This window comes from Poecilia latipinna, unplaced genomic scaffold (genome assembly GCF_001443285.1).
Source record: "Poecilia latipinna isolate Pla-1442-1.1 unplaced genomic scaffold, P_latipinna-1.0 Scaffold454, whole genome shotgun sequence".
In the NCBI taxonomy this organism is placed as follows: domain Eukaryota; kingdom Metazoa; phylum Chordata; class Actinopteri; order Cyprinodontiformes; family Poeciliidae; genus Poecilia; species Poecilia latipinna.
The window spans coordinates 327,874-349,051 of NW_015113070.1; the positions used below are offsets into that span (position 1 = coordinate 327,874).

The 21,178-nt window shown below is 38.3% G+C and overlaps 1 protein-coding gene and 1 long non-coding RNA gene across 8 annotated transcripts in view; both read left to right on the forward strand.

Annotated features, from left to right (window-relative positions):
• robo1 (roundabout, axon guidance receptor, homolog 1 (Drosophila)) overlaps positions 1–21,178 on the forward strand; it is a 310,894-nt gene that overhangs the window by 273,537 nt on the left and 16,179 nt on the right. For 5 of the 7 annotated variants that reach the window (XM_015038826.1, XM_015038820.1, XM_015038823.1 and 2 more), the window contains 7 exons: positions 6,375–6,401; positions 9,675–9,717; positions 12,011–12,165; positions 16,178–16,561; positions 17,070–17,186; positions 18,606–18,753; positions 19,842–20,069. In XM_015038826.1, the coding sequence (XP_014894312.1) occupies positions 6,375–6,401; positions 9,675–9,717; positions 12,011–12,165; positions 16,178–16,561; positions 17,070–17,186; positions 18,606–18,753; positions 19,842–20,069 (1,102 nt within the window). The remainder of the gene's footprint in view (positions 1–6,374; positions 6,402–9,674; positions 9,718–12,010; positions 12,166–16,177; positions 16,562–17,069; positions 17,187–18,605; positions 18,754–19,841; positions 20,070–21,178) is intronic. The other 2 variants (XM_015038821.1, XM_015038824.1) reach the window with 1 other exon arrangement.
• On the forward strand, positions 2,691–5,546 carry LOC106951358 (uncharacterized). Its single transcript, XR_001425801.1, has 3 exons — positions 2,691–4,247; positions 4,485–5,224; positions 5,341–5,546. It is a non-coding gene; the product is annotated as an uncharacterized LOC106951358 (long non-coding RNA).

Sequence of the window (21,178 nt, forward strand, 5' to 3'; positions counted from 1 at the left end):
CCCCCCAATTACAAATTTGTGGCTGGTTTTATGTTTTTTTTTTTTTTTTTTTAACCCCCCAATTACAAATTTGTGGCTGGTTTTTGGTTTTTTTTTTTTTTTTTTTTTTTTTTTTTTTTTTAGGTTTGGCCTACAGCTAAATATGAATGAATCAGAACATCATTTCCTTTTTTTTGCTCTGTGTCATTGAATAATCATGAATTATTTATATTAGAAGAAAAAAAAACATCTCTCTCACACAATGCGTGTGAGACAGGAGTCTATGTAAGACGTTGGTTTTACTGATATTTTACCAGAAAAACAAAGTGATTGCAAAGTTCTTATTTAACCAAGTTTTTATCATCTAACACAGAAAAACCCTGTAAATTCTAGACTCTAACAGGTAAAAATAGTGCACAAAAATCCGTGTAGGATGGCGAAGTCCTAGCGCAAAAATTCGCGTGATAGGTGGATGGAGCCTGGTGCTGCAAGGTTGGAGACCTTGTCCTGTTCGGCGACGAGGCCTGGATAATACCCGTGTTAAGTGTTAAACAGACGGCGGAGTCCGGCGACGGCAGGCGTTTAATTCCGTAACAAAAGTGTTTCTTTTTTTTTTCTTTTTCCAAAATCTCTCTTTCTTACTGTTTATTCAATGTCACATGCTGTTTTTATTTTGTTTTTTAATTATGTAAAGCACACATTTCAGCCTTGCTGCTGAAATGTGCTATACAAATAAAATTTGATTGATTGATTGATTGATCTAACATCAATGATTAGAAATGTGGACGGTTGAAATTAGCAGCTGTACTTTAGAAGAAAGACAAAGAACAAGAAATAGCTTTAGTAAACCGAGACGATTAGTATAAACTGTACTTTTAAAGAAAGAGATAAAAGCTGATGGTTCACATTTTTTAATCTTAGCAATTAGCACAGCAAGCATAAATATTAACTGTTTTTAGAGAATGTTCATTCCTATTTCAACTCAAAATTTTTGAAATGCTGCCAAACATGTTCAAATCTAACATGAGTTACATTATTGTAGCTGTGCTAATCACGTTAATCACTAACGTGATTAGTACTAATTAGCACTAACTAGCGGTTAATAAATAACCACTCTATTAAGAAATAAGTAGCAGTTACTGCTTCATAATAACAGCTACTATAAAGAAAATACGGCATCATAGTGAAGGACGAAATGCTGCTTTTGGAAAAATAAATTTGTTAGGATTCTCCTTGTCAGTCAGACAACTTTCAGTGCTAATCTGCAGACTCTCTTTAATATCTTCTGCACCAAAGGGAACTGTTATCACCATGACCTTGTAGCACTTTAGTTTTGTTTACTGATTGGAATAAGATGTTACTGGTCACAATCAGTCGAACTTAAATCTGCTGATTCCTCCTCATGGATGTCATGTGAAGATGAGAAAGAGACATTTGTTTGTATAAAGACCCCAAAACTAACAAATATAGTCATACCTCACATGAAGCTTTATCTAGCCTTGAGATAAACATCAGTCCAGGTTGACAAAGGAGACCTGATTTATGCATTTCAGTCATGTTTGCATTTGTCGCAGACTGTTTTGGGTAGCCAGTGTCTCCTCTTCAAAGGCATTCATCAGAGAGATAAAAGCCACATGACAGCCGATATCTTCAGGACAGATTCCAACACAAGATTATTGCATTTAGAGGATGTTTGTTGGCACAAGTAATCCACGAAGTCATTATTTGAGGATAAAAACAACGTTAGAGGAGCACAATTGCTCCTCTTGGATTGTTTTGGACAAAACTAGAGTGGGTAATGTTGCTACAATTTGCTGTAAGGATTGCATCAACTTCAAACCTCACAGCATTACTCTTTGCTTTTTGCTTAAAGAGTAAAGCAAAAACAATAGTTGTCCTCCAGATTTATAGTATGAGATTTTTGCTTGAGCACCTGGATAACGTTTTTCTTTGAAAATTTTCTAAGGACTAAAATCATGAGAGGAAAATGACATGCAGATTTTTTAAAAGATGCAGTTGTTTTGAATCCAATAGTTTTACTTGGACAACAAAAAAAAAAAAACCCTCTTACCTTTATACTTTTACCCAACTCCAACCAAGGAAAAAATGATTTACACTTCGGGATGAATATTGAAAAATAGCAATAGGTTTCAAGTAAAAATGCTAAGCACACAGAATATTACCCCTTTTTTATTTCTGCTTCTAATTTAGAGAGACAAATAAGATGCTAATATTACCTGGTTAATGAGGAGCTAGCCTGCACTCTGCTGCTTTACAGTAGCATCCCAGCTAGCAAGAAAATGTTTGCACGACGTCCGTGAACGTATTCTGAAAGTCGAACGTCGAATGTTCGGACCTGACGTTCAGCAAACGTCTGAACATTCACTCTGAACATTCGTTCCCAATTAAGTTTCTTTTTTTGCTGTCATTTCACTTGATTTAGTTTTTATATCTTTAAAACTTTTATGGCTGTTATTATTTTTTATCAAATTTTTATTTTTCACTTCTTATACAAAGTGCATACTTCTGAATGCACTTCAGAAGTATGCACTTTGAAGTGCATACTTCTGGTGGTTTGAATGTTCTTGAACGTCTTCCGGGCGTTTTTATAAATGCTGCTTTAAAAAACTTCCAAAAAACGGAGGCATTACAAAGAGCTTTATTTAAGCCTACAAAATACATTAAGATTTCTTTTTGTTACTCTTGCTGTTATTCTAATGCAAACGTCTCTTCTATGTCTTAATAAAAAATAAATAAATAAATAAATAAATGTTCGGACTTGACGTTCGCCGAATTTTAATATATTTAAAGCCTTTATGGTGGTTAATATTTCTGACAAAATCTCTCTTTTTTGTCATTTTAGAGAGTCTGAATGTTGTCTGAAAGTTATCTGTTCGTCCGTGTGTATCGTTTAAAAATTGGGTTACTAGCTTCAATACCTTATTTATCCAGTAGGGGGCTCCACGCCCGGCCAAACATTATCCTCGCAATTCAAATAATGGTTATAAGTCCGATTTTTCTCATTTCCTTTCCTGCATAATCAACGTTGCATTTATTCCAATATAATGTAAACGTATCTCAAAGGAGAGTAATACTTAAATAAAAGTCCAAGAAGTACTTCCGTTTGGAAAATATGAATTTTCTGCAGAGTAACGTCTCTTCCCAACTCGGATTTCTGCAGTTAAAAAGCAACGCAAGTGATGGGATCTACCTTGTTCGGTAAGTTATTAGTATCCATACTTATTTCTGTCATATTCTAACCAGGCACGTGGTTAAAGCGTAAAAAGCCACATAACTTGTTGCTGATGCCTTTTGTGTGCGTTTGTATCACGCTAAGCTTCGTCCTCCTTCGTATCGAGCACGTGCCGATACTATGACTTCTCAACCTCTATTATAAAGCTTGACCTGACCAGAAATATTTATCTACGTGAAGTGTCCTGCTCTTTTTTTCCCTTAATGTTACTTGTCCTAAGCCACCGAGTCAACATAACTGGGAAGTAGGTAATCGGGAGAGTTCGTGGACGGACCGCTTCGTTCATATACTGAGGGCTTTGAAAAAACATGATGTTTTCTCCTCAGTCTACTACTGAGGAGAAGTTTAGCTGCTGGCAACGAGTAAAGCTGAATGCGAATTAACTTTTTCAGCGCATAAAATTATAACATTTAAAAACTTGAGTTCTACATTGTCCTTTTTAAAAAGCCAGATTAAAGAAAATAAATGTATTAATACTTTGTATTGCTAAATGTGCAAAGCTTACTGACATTTTCCAACACAGCCATGAGAAGAGGCAGCTGGTAATGGGAGTTACACCATTTATTGGATCATCAACTACAAAATAATATGCAGCTCTACATATTAATAGCACAACATTTGTTGGTATCACAGCACAAGCTACTGGGTGATGTTCTGCTTAATTCAGTGTTAGTTAATTTGCCAATTAGATCTAATGTTTATCTTATTATTTCAAGGTCCTTCAAAGAGTTGTTGATGCTGATGGCTGTGAGCAGGAAGGACCTCCTGTAGCAGTCTGTGTTACAGCCTCTGACTGAAGACACTGTTTTTCTGATGAAGAGGACGCTCCGAGTTGGTCATACTCTTTCTTAATGGACATTATTATGTTTATGTTTGAATGTTTCCTTTAATATATTTGATTAAAGTAATGATTGTTTTTTCTCATATGTAATTTCAGGTGACAACTTGAAAGTCATACAGAAATGTTGTCTGGCTGAAGATGTCAGACCTCAAAGCAGAAGCCCAAGAGGATCAGGTAAAAAGTTTTTGTAAGGCAGTAATTAGGATTATTAGCTGCAAAGAGAGAGAGAGAGCTGTTCATGGTTTCCTTCAGTTTGATCTCTATGTTTCTTCAATGTGATTACGAGTTACAACAGTATTACAGACCACTTAGAAATACATGATAATCAAGTGTTATTGGACAAAACTTTGATTAATTAAATAAATCACGCTGATGTTTATGCAGGTTTTTAATTAAATGTTTTTGTTACAGGTGAACTGAGATCTATTCAGATTTTTAGGAAAAGCCACAGATCCAGAAAATCTACCCCATGACCAGCAGCTCCAGCAGCCACAGCCTCCCACCTGTCCTCCATCTTCACCATCTCATCCAGCAGCTGCTCTGTGTTCACCTGTAGCTGTTTAGTCCAACCAGTAACTCCACTAACTGACTCCCTTCAACTGGAAATTCCTCTATCAGGTAAATTTAACCAACATGTAAAAAGTGACTACACTTTGTGTATGTATCATATTTTTAATTTAATTATTTATAGATGTAAGGCATTTTTGGATTTGATTAGTTGACGATATGAATAAGAGAGTTAAATGCAAATAAAGGTTTGTGTGGTGGGAGTTTTGTCTGTTTTAGTTTTCCTGCGTTAATCCAGGTGAGCTGCAGCAGAGACTCATCTAAAGCAGGACAGAGGGTCCTGACCTGCAGGGCTGAACACCCCCAGTCTATATTATAATAAATTATTATTTTACATTACAGCGTTTTTTTATCATTCTTTGCAGACTGAAGCATTCTGTGTAACGTCTTCAAAGCCTTAAGGAGCTGAAGAAGTTTGCCTGGGAAACCCCGGGATGCTGCGAGCCGTTCTGACCCGTCTGACAGTCACTGGTTCTGCTGAAGAGATGGACTCACTGGATGAGCTCGGCCTTCCAGCCTCCACTGCAGAAAAATTAGAAGTCCTGAACCAAAAACTGGAATCAGGAGTTGTTCAGAAATAAATAGTATGTATAATTTTTTGAAAACATAATTAGCCTTTCTCTTCACATTATTCTTTCCATCTATCAGGTGCAGTACTGTTTAAATATTGACTTTTAAATTCTCTGTTTTCCTTTTTTAGTTGGATCTCCAGGGACCTGATCTGCTGTCTACAACATTTTATCCAAAATCCTCTCTCAAACCACCAAGCAGAGCAGCAGAGATCTATTCAGACTGGGTGGAGAGAGAAGTCTTTCTGGTCACCAGTTCTTGGTGACTGAAATATTTAATCTCATCCATCCATTTTCTATACAGCCTTGTCCCTTAGTGGGTTCAGGAGGGTTGCTGGTGCCCATCTCCAACTAACGTTCTGGGCGAGAGGTGGGGTCACCCTAGATGGGTCGCCAGTCTGTCGCAGAATCTCATGTGCCTTTCAGTCTAAAATTGTATGAATTGTTGAACATTATCCTATAGCTGGACTTTGTTATGTGCGTTTCTCTGTAGCCAATGAAACGTTTTGTCATCAATTTGGTTGTCATCAATTTTACAATTTATTACATTAGATTAAAATGTGTTGTAAACAGAAGACAACTGTTCCATGTGAAAACTAAGTGTGGGGCCAGCTTGGCTTTTCTTCTTCTACAATTTGTTACAACATTGGATTAATATCCCATGGTAATGGAAGACAACTGTTCCTCATGAAAACCTTGCATTACAATAAAATTGCTGCTATGTTAGCATTTCCACTGACCTAGCATAACTATTATATAGCTTTTTATTTTTGAATAAAATGCGAAAGTCCGCTGAAAGTAGTCAGCAGACTTTTGGTGGATATTCAACTGAAAGTTTAATGGTGGTCAATTTTGAGTCCGAAAACGTGGATGTCCGCCGGACGTCCTTTGGAGTTTCATTTGGACGTCGATCAAACGTAATCAGCGGACGTTCAAGACAACGTTCAGCGGACATGCTCCAAACATTCAATGCTAGCTGAGATAGATTCCTCGTGTGTGACCCATAACCAGGCTTTTAACCATGTAGGGTTAAAATCAGAACCAGCTGCTGATTAAGCAAGAATTTATCAATGGATCAGACTTCAGGTTGAAAGTCTGGTTTAAAAACATCTTAAAGATTACTTGCAGTTTGAAAACACTAATATTTCTCTTCTTTTCCCAACAGTGCCATCCTTCACATTCACACCAACAGGTAAGCAATTTATTTCAGATATGTGCAAGCATAGGGTGTCTGCATATTCTTAAAGCATCTTAAATTCATAAAACTAAATGTAAGTAAATACATTAATCGGAGGTCTTAAATTTTGTTGTTGCAGGACTATTTAATCTCATACATGCATTTTTTCTGTCAATCAAAAGTTTGCGAGGTGTGTTGACATCTTCATTGTGTTCTGAGTTGAGGAGATTGAGGCTACTGGTAACTAGCTGCTAATATACCTCCTTGCTAGCTAACTAGCTAGCTTTTTTGTGCCTATCATGGTGACAGGCTTTGAACTCAGGAAAAGTCACTGGGTGCAACAGGAGCACCCAGTAACTTTTCAACTTTCTTGCGGAGTTGCTAGCCTTTGTGTGCACGTCTACATCTACAAGTGAAAAATCTCTCCTGCACGGATGTCGCAGATCACTTGGCTGGAGGAGGGCTAGCTTTTACCACATTGTGTCAGATCCATAGGAAACAAATGGAAAAGGAGCAATGCTGCCTTTCTTGTGTTGAGCTGCTGGAAGGCGTTCATTTTCACCACTGCCTCAGTTCTGTGAGGACGGGAAGAATTTCAGTATTTTTTGCTCTGCTTGATTCTAATACAGCAGGATCCTGCTACCATCACATGCATTTAGAGTTTTTTGGTCTTCGATTTCACCCAAGGTGTCATTAAAGAGTTTTAAATTTGACTTACTTGTAATCTGCAACATCTGCCATCTTTGATTAAACTATTAAAATAAAAATCACTGACCTTATAAAGTCAGCACTTAGTAAAAGCCAGTAAAATAAACCAATCATTTGCAGAGTTACTTAAAAACAAAGGTTCTGCTCAGTGTTTTGGGTTGAGTCAGAAGTCGGTGCCAGTGATCAAGACGCCACTCTGCTAAGAGGCTATTAAAGCCAGTAGCAACTTGATCAAAGCAGCTGCTTGCAACATTAGATGGGATTTTAGAGAATGACACAGCACTGATGCACCGTTTAGATAACTCAGGGAGGTCATTTGTAAATCAAAGTGACATGCCGTGAAGCAGATAGAGAAAGAAGCGTTCCTTCCGTATGAGTTTGTTTCTGGTCCGCTCGCAGACCGAAACCCATCAGGGAAAAAAAAATTCTTTGTCTGTCCAAGGCGTGGCATGGCTGAGAGTAGATGAAAGGACACGGCAGTGAGCTACATAGAGGGGAAAGACAATGTGTTTGTCTCTTTCCCCAAGGTTGATCTTGTCTGAGCATACCCTCTTATCTGTAGCTACCGTTTTATTTGCTACTTTTTTTTCTGCCTCGAGGGTTGCAGTCATCCAGACTCTTATTGCAGCTACACGCTCGTTTCACGATCTGTTGGAAATCTTTCAGGTCAGACTCATTCCTCACCTGTGTAATAAGGTTTTGTTAGTTTTAGAGAAGCGAGACTGTGCAGGGTATTATACTGATTTCAATCTACAACCAGACAATTATGCTTCCTACGGATATGAGGGACCCCAGCTATTTTCTGTTTTAGAGAAAGAAAAAAAAAAAAAAGAAGCCAGAGAATGAACAGAGCCGAGACCAGGGCTCATTCTCTTTCTACCCTCCTCTCCTCTCAGGGTACAGATTGTAATTAAAGTTGGAGGTTTATCTCCCTTTCACACACCGGCAGCTCAGAGTTTCTTGAAAGTGTTCGACTTGCAACGTGAGGAGCTTCAAACGAGTTGAACCTGAGCTAGAAAACCAAAGAGTTCCGCGTTTTTGTTCCTCATAAGCCTCTTAGGGTGAATCCTCCTGCACCACACGTGTGACTCTGCTGACACCATGCAAACATGCCAGCATTTAAAAAGTCAAAAAATAATTGGTTACAATAGTATTTTAACTTTTTTTTTTTTTTGTCATGGTACAGCTACAAACTTTGCACACAATTCTGAGGTTTGTAAGAACTGAAAAGTTTGGCATTTATTTAGCCCACTGACACCACTTAATTAATTTTGATGTCAACAGTCACCTTCAGCACCTCTGTGTAATTAATTTTCTCTTAATTTGCTCTGTGAAGGTTATAGAAATTTGTTAGGAAACATTAGTGAACAATTGAAGAACAAGGATAAAATTAAGAAATTAAAGCAGAATTAGCTCATACAAACCATTTTCCAAATTTTGAAAATTTCATAAAGTATCGTTCAGTCCAGGAAACAAAAGAGGATTATGGCACAACTATAAACCTGGCTGTTAACGCCATGGCTGTTCACCTGTCGTTAACAGGGTGAGACTGAGGGGAGCTATCCGGGTTTTCACCAACTCAAATGAAAGACTTTTAAAGACCTTTTTAAATTTGATTAATGGTGAAATGCAATATCTATAACATAATGAAAATATAAATGGCAGTAAGCATGCTGCTAGAATACAACATTTACCTACTTTAACATACTGTATTCAGTCATTGCCTTTTGCATGCCCCATGTCTGAACTGTGGTTGCCCCTCTCCCAAAAAATGTAAATGCGTTGCTATTTGGTTCTGGTTCTTCAATCTAGACTTTCAGAATCCACCTCGCCTCGTATGGGTTGGCAACAGAAGTGGATCGGTGGTGTAACCGAACATTGTCTTGCCAACTGTCGATCAATTTGCACTTACCCATTTTGGATGCACAAAAGGTAGCTATTAAGAATATTAGCAGCTTGCTTCTGGTAGCCTCAACTCTCCTCAAGTCACAGAACCCAATGAACACCACTGAAACGAGAGCGCAGTGATCAAACTTTTGACTCTCAGAAAAGTCCCATGAGGGGAAAAAAAACCTACGGGAATAAACGGGATTAAATGATCCTGTTATGACCATGCTGCTAGAATACAACATTTATCTACTTTAACATGCTGTATTCAGTCATTGCCTTTTGCATGCCCCATGTCTGAACTGTGGTTGCCCCTCTCCCAAGAAACGTAAATGTGTTTCTTGGGAGAAAATGTAAGTTTCTTACATTTCATTAAAAATGAAATGTAAGAAATTCATTTCAGACATTTTAAGACCTTAGTTTTGGATATATGAATTTAAGACTTTTAAAGACTTTTTAAGTGGAAGGTTTTCTTTTATTAAAATTAAAATGCATCCCACATTTTGTTTCTTTTAAAAAATAAATTAAGAAAATAAGAAAATTACAATGTATTCTCCTTCCACTTTACAATTATAATGCTGGGGCATTTCTTTAAACATCAATAATGTCCTTTGGTTGCGTAAAGAAATTGTAAAAAATTGGTATTTTACATTTCTGTGAAAGTCTACTGAAAATTATTGTCTCTCTTTTCAGTGGCATATCAGAGGGGTGGGGAAAGCGTCAGCAGTGCTGGAAGGTAAGAAGAGTTTCCTTAAATTCTATTTTTAATAAATAAAAAGTGGGTGTGACTGAGTTGGGCAGTGGTACTTTTCCTTCACAAACACTAGGGGGAGAGCTGAGCTTTTTCTAAAGTAGCAGGAGGTGGAAATAGGTGCACAAAGTGTGTTGTATTACTACAGGAACAAAGAGCTGTGCAGCCTGCCAGGGGCCCATCCCCATCACACACACTGAAAAGCCACATCCAACCACAAGGCTGTGCCACAACATCACCATAAAACCTTAATGGAGATGCAAAGCTCGCCGTCCCATACAGTGAAGTGGTGCATTGTGCATAAACAAGTGAGACCTTTCAGAACTAGAACCACCAAAACTCATTTGTATATCCACTAGATGGCCTCTGGCATGGCGCCCATATAGCCGGTAAATGGAAAACAGACACACACACACATCAAAAAAAAAAAAAAATGCATTCAATTATTACCCGCTTTCTGCTCAGAGTACAGAATGTACTTAATGCCATGTCATAAATGTGTGTGTTTGTGCGTGCGTGCGTGTGTGTTGTTCATGTGTTAATGAATAGTTAGCTTGAAGCCATCAACAGTAAATCCATATTCATTACATTACCCAGTTGTATGATTGAATCCCGGACGCAGTGAGGCTGTGTCAGCTCTGCATGAAAACAATGGTCGTTCGATATCAACACAGAACCACTGGGGTGATGGAGGAGCCATTGTGAGATTGTATTTGGCTGTACAAGACAAATGTGTTCATTACCCAAAATGAATCCAAGAAATGAGTCATTTAGGACAGAGTGAGGAAATGCAATTCGATGCTAATTCAGTGCTGGATTATTCAGACTGCGAATCTTGCTGCACAGATTTGAATACCAAAGCAATACATAGTATTGCTTTGGTATTCTATAGTAGACTGTCTTGTTCTGGATGCTAGATTGAGCCATTTAAACAGTAATAGAATACGGCATGTTCTCTTTCTAGACTCAGTGTTTGGCCAAAGGTCAAACAGGACTCTATTCCACTTAACAGGAATAGAGTCCTGTTAAGTGCCCTTGTACATTTTGAAAAATTATTTTCTTTCTGAACTTTTATTGAAAATGTGAAACACGTTATAAAAATTTGGTACATGGTTGTTTAAAAACTCAAAATTCTGTTTAATAGAAAAAATTGATCATTCACCTTGCCATAAATTGTATGTGAAGGCCTAAGACATTCAAATTGTTAAGGATACAGTCATTCCAATTGATTGTTGCTAAAGATGCTAGCTGTATCAAAGCATATTAAAGATTAGTTGAGGGAAAAACTTGAGGGTTGAGGGTTGTAGTCTTTCAATGTCGAATTTAAATTAGCGATTTAGCATTAGCTCCTTCCAACTATCTAGCATAAGTTTATAGTAGATACTTAACTACTTTAATGTTAGTTGAAATAATTAGTGCTTTTGAGTTAGCAAAACTAAATGTTTAGTTCATGGTGCTGCAGAATACCCTGATGCAGTCAGTGACTGCTCAAAACCTGTCAAGTCATCACTCTTGTCCACGACTGTTTTGTCCATATCATAACATTTCTGAGATAAAATGGATATTTTATCCGATTCCTGTCAATTCGTCTTATGTAATATTATGTAATATTCTAATTTACTCAATTGCTTCATTTTAGGTTTTTTTTTAGCTTTAAGCTGGAATATTACACTGATGAGTAAAAACTGCTTTCCACTGACTTCCTAATTCTCTGAGAAGATGCATATTGTGTAAAATGTTTGATAGAAGCTAAATAATCAGAAACAAAGATATACTGTAGAAGAAAGAGTTGGTGTTTTTATGCCTTCTGTTCAGCTAAAAAAAAATGAAAGAGATATTGTGACACCATGGAATCTATTCAGAGTGCACTTGTGGTTCACTGACTGCTCAGGATGTGCATTTCGCAGCACGGGGAGTGAATTTTATCTGGCTGTCTAATCCAAGCAGATCGCTGATGCTCACGGAGGCTCAGAGAAAGTGTTGTCAGCTCTAGGCAAGTCAAGCACACACAATCTATTTAGCTGGTCTTGTGTTTTTTTGTTGCCCCCCACCCTGAAATGTGTTCCCTTTGCGCACGTTTGCCCAAAAGGCAAAAACTACTGAAGCCAGATTCTTTTTTCTTTCTTTTTTTTTTTAAGTTTTCCTGTTCTCAGCTGGATAAATAAACTCCTCCATAATCTTCTGTTTCTGCGGGTGCTTCCTGTTCACTCGGATGAATATCGCTACGGTGTTGGCCAAGCCTGTCTCTATTGTTAAACATTTGGGTTTTCTTTTATAGGCCCGGTTTGCTAAACATGGGCGACTCAGCCACTCAGCCCTGGCTGGCCGACACGTGGCCCAACTCCTGCTCCAACCACAACGACTGCAGTATCAACTGCTGCACGGCGGGCAACGGCAACAGCGACAGCAACCTGGCCACGTACAGCCGACCAGGTAACGCAGACCAAAAGTAAACAGTTGACTCTTGGAGGTGACGGCGCAGCCTCTTAAAATAGTTACGGTGATAAGATATGCGGGAGCCGGGGGAATCTGCAGTGTAAAAAAAAAAAGGGAAGAGGGGAGTACAATCTGATATCTGGGTTAGCTCTCTGGAGAGTCGGTGTGTGCATCTCTGCCTTCTGCAGGTCTGCGGAAGAAGTAAAAACAGGAGACTGTGTTTTTGTGTGTTTGATTTATCTGAGGTTAGGGTAGAGCTGTTTTAGGCAGGAAATAAAAGGAGTACACTGAGCAGGGCTTATAGCTCTACTCTATTGCTAATCAAATTGCTCTGCTGATTTCCATACAGTTGTTATAGCCAGTAATGTAATTTCCTCTAAGTGCTCAGTTGTTTAAGAAATGTGCAGCAGACGAAGGAGGTCAGGGCTGGCCTGCAGACGGCGTCCAGAAAGGGAGGATGTAGGGAGGAAGAGGAGGAGGGTCAGCAGAAAGAGGGATAGGATTAGACCGAGTCACAATTCCTAGAGTTGTCCCTTCCCCTACTGTGAGGTACCTGGCACCTTCATTTAGGCCGTCATTTGAAATATTCCTTTGAGAAATGAGACTGTTATCAATCTTTTGTAAACCCTCTTAAGGAAAAACAAAAATGTATTCCCCAACAGACCCTGGAAATGGTTCCAGAACATTATGTAAGGAGTACCAACTTAGAAAATACTAAGGAAAAAGAATCAACATGAATCAAAACGCACTGTGAAAACACTCAATCTTAGAAAGTGTTTTGGTCTACTTTTCTAGTGCAAATATCTTATCACTCTTGAAATAAGACAAAACCAAATTATAAGTAACCTTTTAACCAGATATAGAAGCTTGTTTTAAGAGAGTAATTATTGAAATATTGATGTCCACTAGACATTAAAAATATCTTCACTGATGAAATATTTGCATTTGTGTATTCTTGCAAGTACAACTTTCCAAATGTTCGCTCGAAAGGCTTCTCTGTTTTGGGAATCCTAAAAAGGCATGAGAATTGAAGCTAATAGCTTGTCAAACAGGGAAGAAAACCAAAGTGGATTTCTGTTAACTGCCTTGTTGCTAAAAATGTGCTATACAAATAAATTACCTTAGAAAAAAAAAAAGACAAATCTGAGGGCGTAATAGCAGTTTAGGCAAATTCATTTTCTATGAAACTTTGAGATGTTAACATCTCGTTTACACAAAATCCATTTTGTGTTCTTCAGAAAACAGTTGGAGATGGTGCACCACTAACTATCCTCCTCTGTGAAACACACTCAGAACAGAAAATGTTAGAAGTGGAACAATCAATAACATTGAATTCACTTAACCAGCTATGCTTTTTTGTTTGCCTTTTGTAATGTTTTACATTTATTTACAGTCAAACTCAAGAAATTTGAATATATGCATTAATGTGTCTCGTTAGAGTAAATATATTAAACATAGTTTATTGGTCTGATATTATTTTAAATGTCATGTTTTCATTAGTTATTAGTATGAGAACTAAATGATTTAGACAGTTTTTGTCTAAATCTATTTAATGTGTTTCACTTGGTCATACTGGAACATTTCTATTTTAAGTTATTGAATGAGTCTACTCCATAAAAACTTTACATTTTCTCTTTTCAACCTTTTTCACTTAAGATATTTTGTGGGGCTCATCTCCAGCCTATATTTTTTGTGAAAGTATCCATTGACTTTCCTATAAATAACCAGTAGAAACGTGACAAAGGCTCAATGTTTTATAAAATACCTTCATAGAAAACTGTTTTGTTCCTAAGCCTATTTTCAGAGCTTGCTAAAAGTGAATGAGATCAAGCACTCGTTTTAAAACTAATTAAGGATCATTTTGTTCCGATTGCTTTACACCACTTGGAGAACAGTGACCTACAGAATTTAAGCCTGGATGACAGGGCTTAATAGTTTTCAGCCACGACCAGCAACCCTGTCAGTGGAAACTTGGACCGCAATAAAATGTTTTATGTTCTAAATTATGCTAGATGGGGGCTCCGGCTTTAAAAGTGCCACATAATTCCTGTCCAGCTGTTCGACCCAATATACATCCAGCCGCTCAATCGCTTCTCCCAACTTCCAACCTCTCCCTGTGAGGATTAATAATTCATTCCGCAGACTTCATAGTCAACTTCAGTTTTTCTTGGTGCTAATCACCCTTCCGAGGTTGAACACAGCATGCGATGTTTAACAGGGAATAACAGGCAAAAACAGGCAGCCTTCAGTCCCTCACATGATGCCCCGCTGTTAAGGAGCTTGCCAGACGCAAAGCTTTGTGTGTGTGCCAAAACTAAACTCCGCACATTAACAGGATCACTGACTGGGTGACAGAGCAAAGAAATCAGAGTTAATGTCCCTTTATCTGAGCCATAGGGGGACTTTCGCACATCAGTCCTTTAAAGTGTTGATGCGCAGCTCAAATGTGCGGCATGAGCCACGTGTACTTATACGGTCATCTCTGGTTTTTTACCGCGGGGGCTGGCTCTCAGATCTGCTGGAGGATTTGAATATTTTATGAGCCGGAGAAAATTGGATCTGTCAGTGAAGCTGTGCTTTTACGGCGCGCTTCGTTCCGTGTCTTTGATACAGACATGTCTGTCTGTCCTTCTCCATGAGTGAAGACGCTGCCGCCACCATCAGATGGTGGAGAACAGAGATGACGCCCACACTGAGTCATTAGTGAGGCTAAGCAAAAAAAATAAAATAAAAAGCTGATACCTGTATGCCTAACTACAGGTAGATATGAGTAAAAATCACAGCTTGATCCAATATTTATTCATGCTAATAAATGAATTTAAAAAGTGAAGTTTTACATTCATCATTACACATAGAAAGATGTATTACAACTATTTAATGATTCTGACTTGCAGCCATTGAAAACAAGGAAAAATAAAAAATAATTTTTAATACATTAAATACATTTCATTCTGGCGAGGGCCAGAATGAAATTATTAGGTAGTAATATCAGAGTTTTGATGCATGGTTACAGCTCTAAAATTTGTTATTTTGTAATGTTAGTTATTTTGAAATATCAATACTCTCCTAGATATGCAATCATGTTAGATGTGTCGTTTGTTTGTTCTTACTCTATGCTGTTGCCATCCTTTTTTAAAACTTTAATTCTGAGGACTTGCCTCCTTCTACAATATCACCAGGTGACTCTGAAACCCTCAATGCACTGAACAGATGCTTAAGACAAATCTAAGCATCTGTTCTTAGAACAAAGGTTCTGCATAACTTCCATGCATAACTTGCAAAAAGTTATGCATGGAAGGGTGATAACTTTCTCCAGCTGAACAAAAACAAAACTGAAGCTATTCTCTTTAGAGCTAAAGAGGAATGATCTAGATTTGGCATGTAGCTTCAGTTATTACAGTTAGAAACTGGAGATCAGGTCCCAAACCTTAACCCTACGTAGGTTAAGCTTCACTACGGTAGGTTATTAAGGCATAGTGAACCTTAACCTGCAGAGACGCATAAAGACAGATACAAAGTCGGACTTCTATTACCTGAAGAACATTTCTAGGATTAAAAGACTAACATTCCAGCCATAGCTAGAGAAACTCATCCTTGTGTTTCTCTTTAGTTCCATTGTCTTTACAGGCCTCCCTAAAATGTCAATCACACAGATGTTTTTAGTTTACTCTGAATCTCCAGAACCAGAAACAATTAATTCCTTTAAATCGAGGCTGAAAATATTTTGTCAGTGTTCCAGTGGAATACTGATTAATATAGATTAATCAGCATTATTCTAGGTGATTTTGATGATGCCATTTGACAAAATGTAATGTCTGTTGCTTGTCATAATTGGTTGCTGTATTGTTTTTATCATGTAAAGCACTTTGAACTGTCTTGTTGCTGAAATGTGCTGTACTAATGAACTGGACTTGACCCAAATACTATAAGCCTTTCAGCTTTACATTTGATCAGAAGCTGATCAGTGGTATAGCAAAGACTGACTTAATTCCCTCCTCATGTTCCCCAGCCGACTGTATCGCCAATTATAACAGCCAGATGGATAACAAGCAGACCAACCTCATGGTACCAGAGTCCGGCGTCTACGGAGACGTAGACCTGTCCAACAAGATCAACGAAATGAAGACCTTCAACAGCCCGAACCTCAAAGATGGTCGCTTTGTCGGTCCTGGGGGCCAGCCGACGCCTTACGCCACCACGCAGCTCATCCAGTCCGCCATCATGGGCAACAACATGAACTCGGACAGAGGGACCGGAGGGAGCGGAGGTGGACTCGGGGGTGGAGGGGAAGTAAATGAGAAACACTGCTGGAAGCCTCCGTCCATCCAGCAGAAGCAGGAAATGGGCTCTCAGCTTCAGTACAACATCTTGGAGCAAAACAAGCTGAATAAGGGTGAGTGTGCGGCTGCAGGGGGGGCAGCCACGGCTGCAGAAGTCATCTCCGAGCCATGATCTTCCTCCACTTGACTTTCCCTACTGTTGTTTCGGCTTCTGGCTGTTTCAGCTTCGCTGTGGAAGACTTGATGCTCATCAACCCTTTGGCTTTCTCTCAGTCCTTCTCTGTGAACACAGGCATCATCACTCTTTCCGTCTGCTTTTTCTCTATACCATTCATGTGCCGCTCCATCTTCCTTTCTGCATTTCTTTTCTTTTCTAAATTGGGACGTTGTCAAGCACTGTCCTGGATTTGGTATTGTGAAGAGGTCTTTGACTCAAGTTAATGTATCTCTCTGATAGAGTGATACTCGTGGTGTTTTGTTGCATGTGTTCACATTTAATAATTTGCTGCATTCCTCTTGCCATGAGTAGCTGTTTGTACGATGCTTTTTCTGCACTTAAATTTTCTTTTCAAAGTAGCAAAAGAGTTCTGAACAAGCTACAAACTGCTTTCTCACTGACAGACCGGTACAGAGGAGGCGACAGTCCAATGCCCGCCACCATCCCCTACAACCAGACCCATGACACACACACCGGAGGTTCCTACAACAGCTCGGACCGAGGCAGCAGTAGCACCTCTGGTAAGAAGCTTGGAGCTTATAATACTGTCTTCATGTTGAAAGACAGTTTTATACACTTTAACATGGGTATGTGAATGCCATATGCATAATGCCATATAGTCTATAGCGCAAGGCAGAGTCTGCACCCAAAACAAACATACAAGTCTAGCACTAGTGGGAGAAATGGCTTGTGGCCAAAGACAAAAGAAATCACTAAAATTTCACCACTCCAAATGTCTGTCCACTCTCTCCACTCCATTTCTGTTTACATTTTATGAAGAAGGAAGTTGTGTTCAGTGTCTTCTTTAAAAGGTTTCCATGTCGTTTCCTTCCTTTGTTTGTAATGCAGCGCCACCACAGACGAGGAGTTGAACAGGTTGCTCAAAGCTTTGATTTGAGCAACCTTTGCGGTGTGAAAGTGAACCACAGTGGCTGAAAATGTAATAAATGTTACAACTTTGGTCCGCAATAGAACCGAGTCTAACGGACTATCAGATGTGAAAACACTCTTAGATTGTGAGGGAAATCCAGATTTATTCTATGAGCACATCCCACCAAGAGATGTACATGAGCATTTCTGATTTAAAAACATTGCTGAGGCTGACATAAAGTTACAGCACACTAATAAGTCCTGGTTTAATTGATATAATAGTCCCTGACCAGGACTATTATATCAATTATATAATTAATAGTCCTGGGCCTTGATTGAGATACCTCTATTTTTCGGAGTAAATATTTTATAGTTTATTTTTCCAGTTTCTCATAAAACATTTAACAAAGACAGCAGCTCCTTGACATGTAGGCTTTTTCCATTTTGTAAGCGCAACTGTTACCCAAGAACGTTTGAAGGAAAATATGAAGGGACATTTTAATTTTGTTTTTCTGAATCCGGTTTTGTATTCATATTTAGCATCTGCTTATGTTGTCCTAATTCTGTTAAATGGCTTTACTTTCCATTGTGGGGCAGTTTAATTGCATCAAGTTCTCAATGTCTGTCTGTGGACAAGGACAAATGACTACACAGTGCAGACGGCATGCAACACTGCCACCTTAATGCCATGTATCCATTCTGATATTACGTTTGAAGTTCAAACCATTAAGAAGAGACCCTTACTGCTCCTTGCACATCACAGCTCATTGGTTCACCATTTTAATAGCTTGCCTTTAATTGGAGCCGTTTCTGCAGTTTTGCTCACACCTTTTCTCCAAACACCGGCTTAAACAGCTGGCTTTTCCTCTATAGCCAGCATTTTACTCATCATTTCTTTACGAAACCTTGCAAATTAAAACAATTTCTCTCTGTCAGCCCTGTTAATTTACATTTTGAGTACTGTAAATTTATATTTTTGTTCAGAATTGATGTTTTTCTATTTCAGAGTTTTGAGTTTGTACATAGGAACTGTTTGTTGTGACTGACAGGGTGTCCTTTTCTTTCTTAAGCAGGGAGTCAGGGTCATAAGAGGGGAGTACGGACCCCCAAACTACCCAAACAAAGCACAATGAATTGGGCTGACCTTCTCCCCCCTCCCCCGGCAAACCCAGCCCCAATGTGTAACACAGAGGAGTACTCATTCTCTATGGAGGAAAGGTAAAAACACGATACACTGTTTGTTTTTTAAAGAGAAACAGAGTTTAGAGATTCGTGGCAGGTTTGTGACATCTGTTTTAGGCTAAATTTATTCTGATTTCTTATGTTTAGTAAAGTTTACAATGTCCTGATGGCTCTTGTTCAAACCCTAAAAAGTCCTTTATAAAACCGGGAACAAGTGTAAAATTAAATGGAGGAAGAGCAAATTTACCCTTTAAAGACTAAATCAAACAAGCCTTAAAATATCCTTAAACATATAAGTTTCCATGGTAATCTCTTAGATTCCCTGTAAACTTGCAACAAAAATGTCTCCTGAAACCAATTTGTTGGTTGTTTACCATCAGCTCCTTCATTACATGATAATGCATTTTTTTATGTCAAATCACCATCATAAACCATCATTTAAAGAATAGCAATCATTGAAGTCATTAGTTAGGGGTCATCTTATTAGTTAGGGGTTCACTAACATTGCCCTAATTTCCTTCATTTAGGGACATCTTATCTACCTCAGCAAAGGTCTGAAAATTAGTTACCGTCTCTTTTTACTTTGCCAACATAGTGACTGTATTTAGTGACTTTTCAGACAAAATAAAACAAAAAAGGTATTGGCCAAAAGCATAATCAGTCAAGCCAGAATACTGCAATCAGTTCATAGGATATGAACATGAGTTAGTTATTTTTAGTTTTCTAAGGTCGGTCTTAAAATGCTAAAAGTCTTTAAACATTTGACTGAAATTTGCACCATTTGTATTGCGTGATTTTCACATTTAAATATTGAAATGATATTAGGGGTTTTTTCTCATTAACAACTTTTGCACTATAAAGTATTGTCAACACAACTTGAAAGGACTCTACTGTTATGCATTTACTAAACAGAAAAGATTAGATTTTTGAGTTTCTGAATCTAGTAACTAGATTACTATTCCTTGCTGTTCCTTAGCATGATTCTTTCATTCATCACAAATATTTGCCCCAGGAGTTTTTTTCTTTGACTTATATCAAGATGGCATGAATATTTGGTGCTTTTTTCCAGCATGCTTCCATTGACTGATGTGCAGCTAACAAGCCTTGTTTATGTCTTGTTGCAGCTGTGATCCTGACATGCAGTGCCCTATGCCTCAATCTCACATGTACCTGCAGCCTGATGAGCTGGAGGAGGAGGAGATGGAGCGGGGTCCGACTCCTCCAGTACGCGGGGCAGCCTCCTCCCCTGCTGCTGTGTCCTACAGCCACCAGTCCACGGCCACGCTGACCCCCTCCCCCCAGGAGGAGATGCAGCCCATGCTCCAGGACGTGCCGGACAGCCACGAACGAAGGTATGCCCGCAACACAAGCATGACATAAGTATCTAAAAAAAAATAAAAAAACAGAGACTGTGTGCTGGTGTTCAGAAAACATTATTTTTAAGATCCATCCTTGTACATTTAAAATTCATAGCCGTTTGTCATGATTTACTCCATTAACTGCAGATTTTGTATATTGCATTGCAATGTCAGCCATTTTTCAAAAGCACATTTTGGCCTTTGGGATGATTTCTTACCTTCAGGGAAGTCATTTGTTTCAATTCATTTCCAAACTAGGAGGAAAAAAGTGTTGCCTTAAATAAATTCAGTTTATTATATATTACATATAATAAACTGACATAAAGTGCCCCAACTTCACTGTTGATGAGCAACAATGAAGATGTAAGCAGCAACATTTGTATTATTGATGAGGAACATTACGAATGTAGAAACCTTTGTAAGATAATCTAGCATCTGTTCTGTAAACAAACCATCAAGTCTCTAGTTTTGCACAGTTCAGGATCATTTTGGCAACTAAGCTTTAACTTCAGTAACTATAATCATAATTTAAAGCATTTGCTACAGGTTCACATTGTGTGTGAACTGGATTTTATTACTTCAAAAAATAATTGTCATTTTAAATGGCCTGGTGATTAGCACAATTAGAATGATTAGTACCAAACTATTTTTAAGAAAGACAAGAATTAGCAACTTTGCAAATTAAAATTAAAATGAAAATATTAATTTTATAACAAACATCAACATTAGAATCACAGTTAGAGTTAGCATTGTTAACTGCATCTTAAAACAAAGATGAACAACAATTAGTTTTAGTAACTGTACTTGCTTACAACTGAATTAAAATTTTAAATCATCTTTTACATTTTATTTTAGCAATAACCACGGTAGCTTGAGTAAGTATTTTCAAACCAAGACAATGATAGCAGAGCTCACATTTTAAATGTTTTAGCCATAGACATAATATAAGGATAGACGCCTCATGGACTGCTCTCGCCTATTGTCGCTGACGAGATTTAGGGCAGCCATCTTGGAGCGGTACTCCGCTCCACTCAGCGTTATGTGTTTAGCAGCACAATGACATATCAGCACATTTAATCGATCATAACATGCTTTTTTGTTAC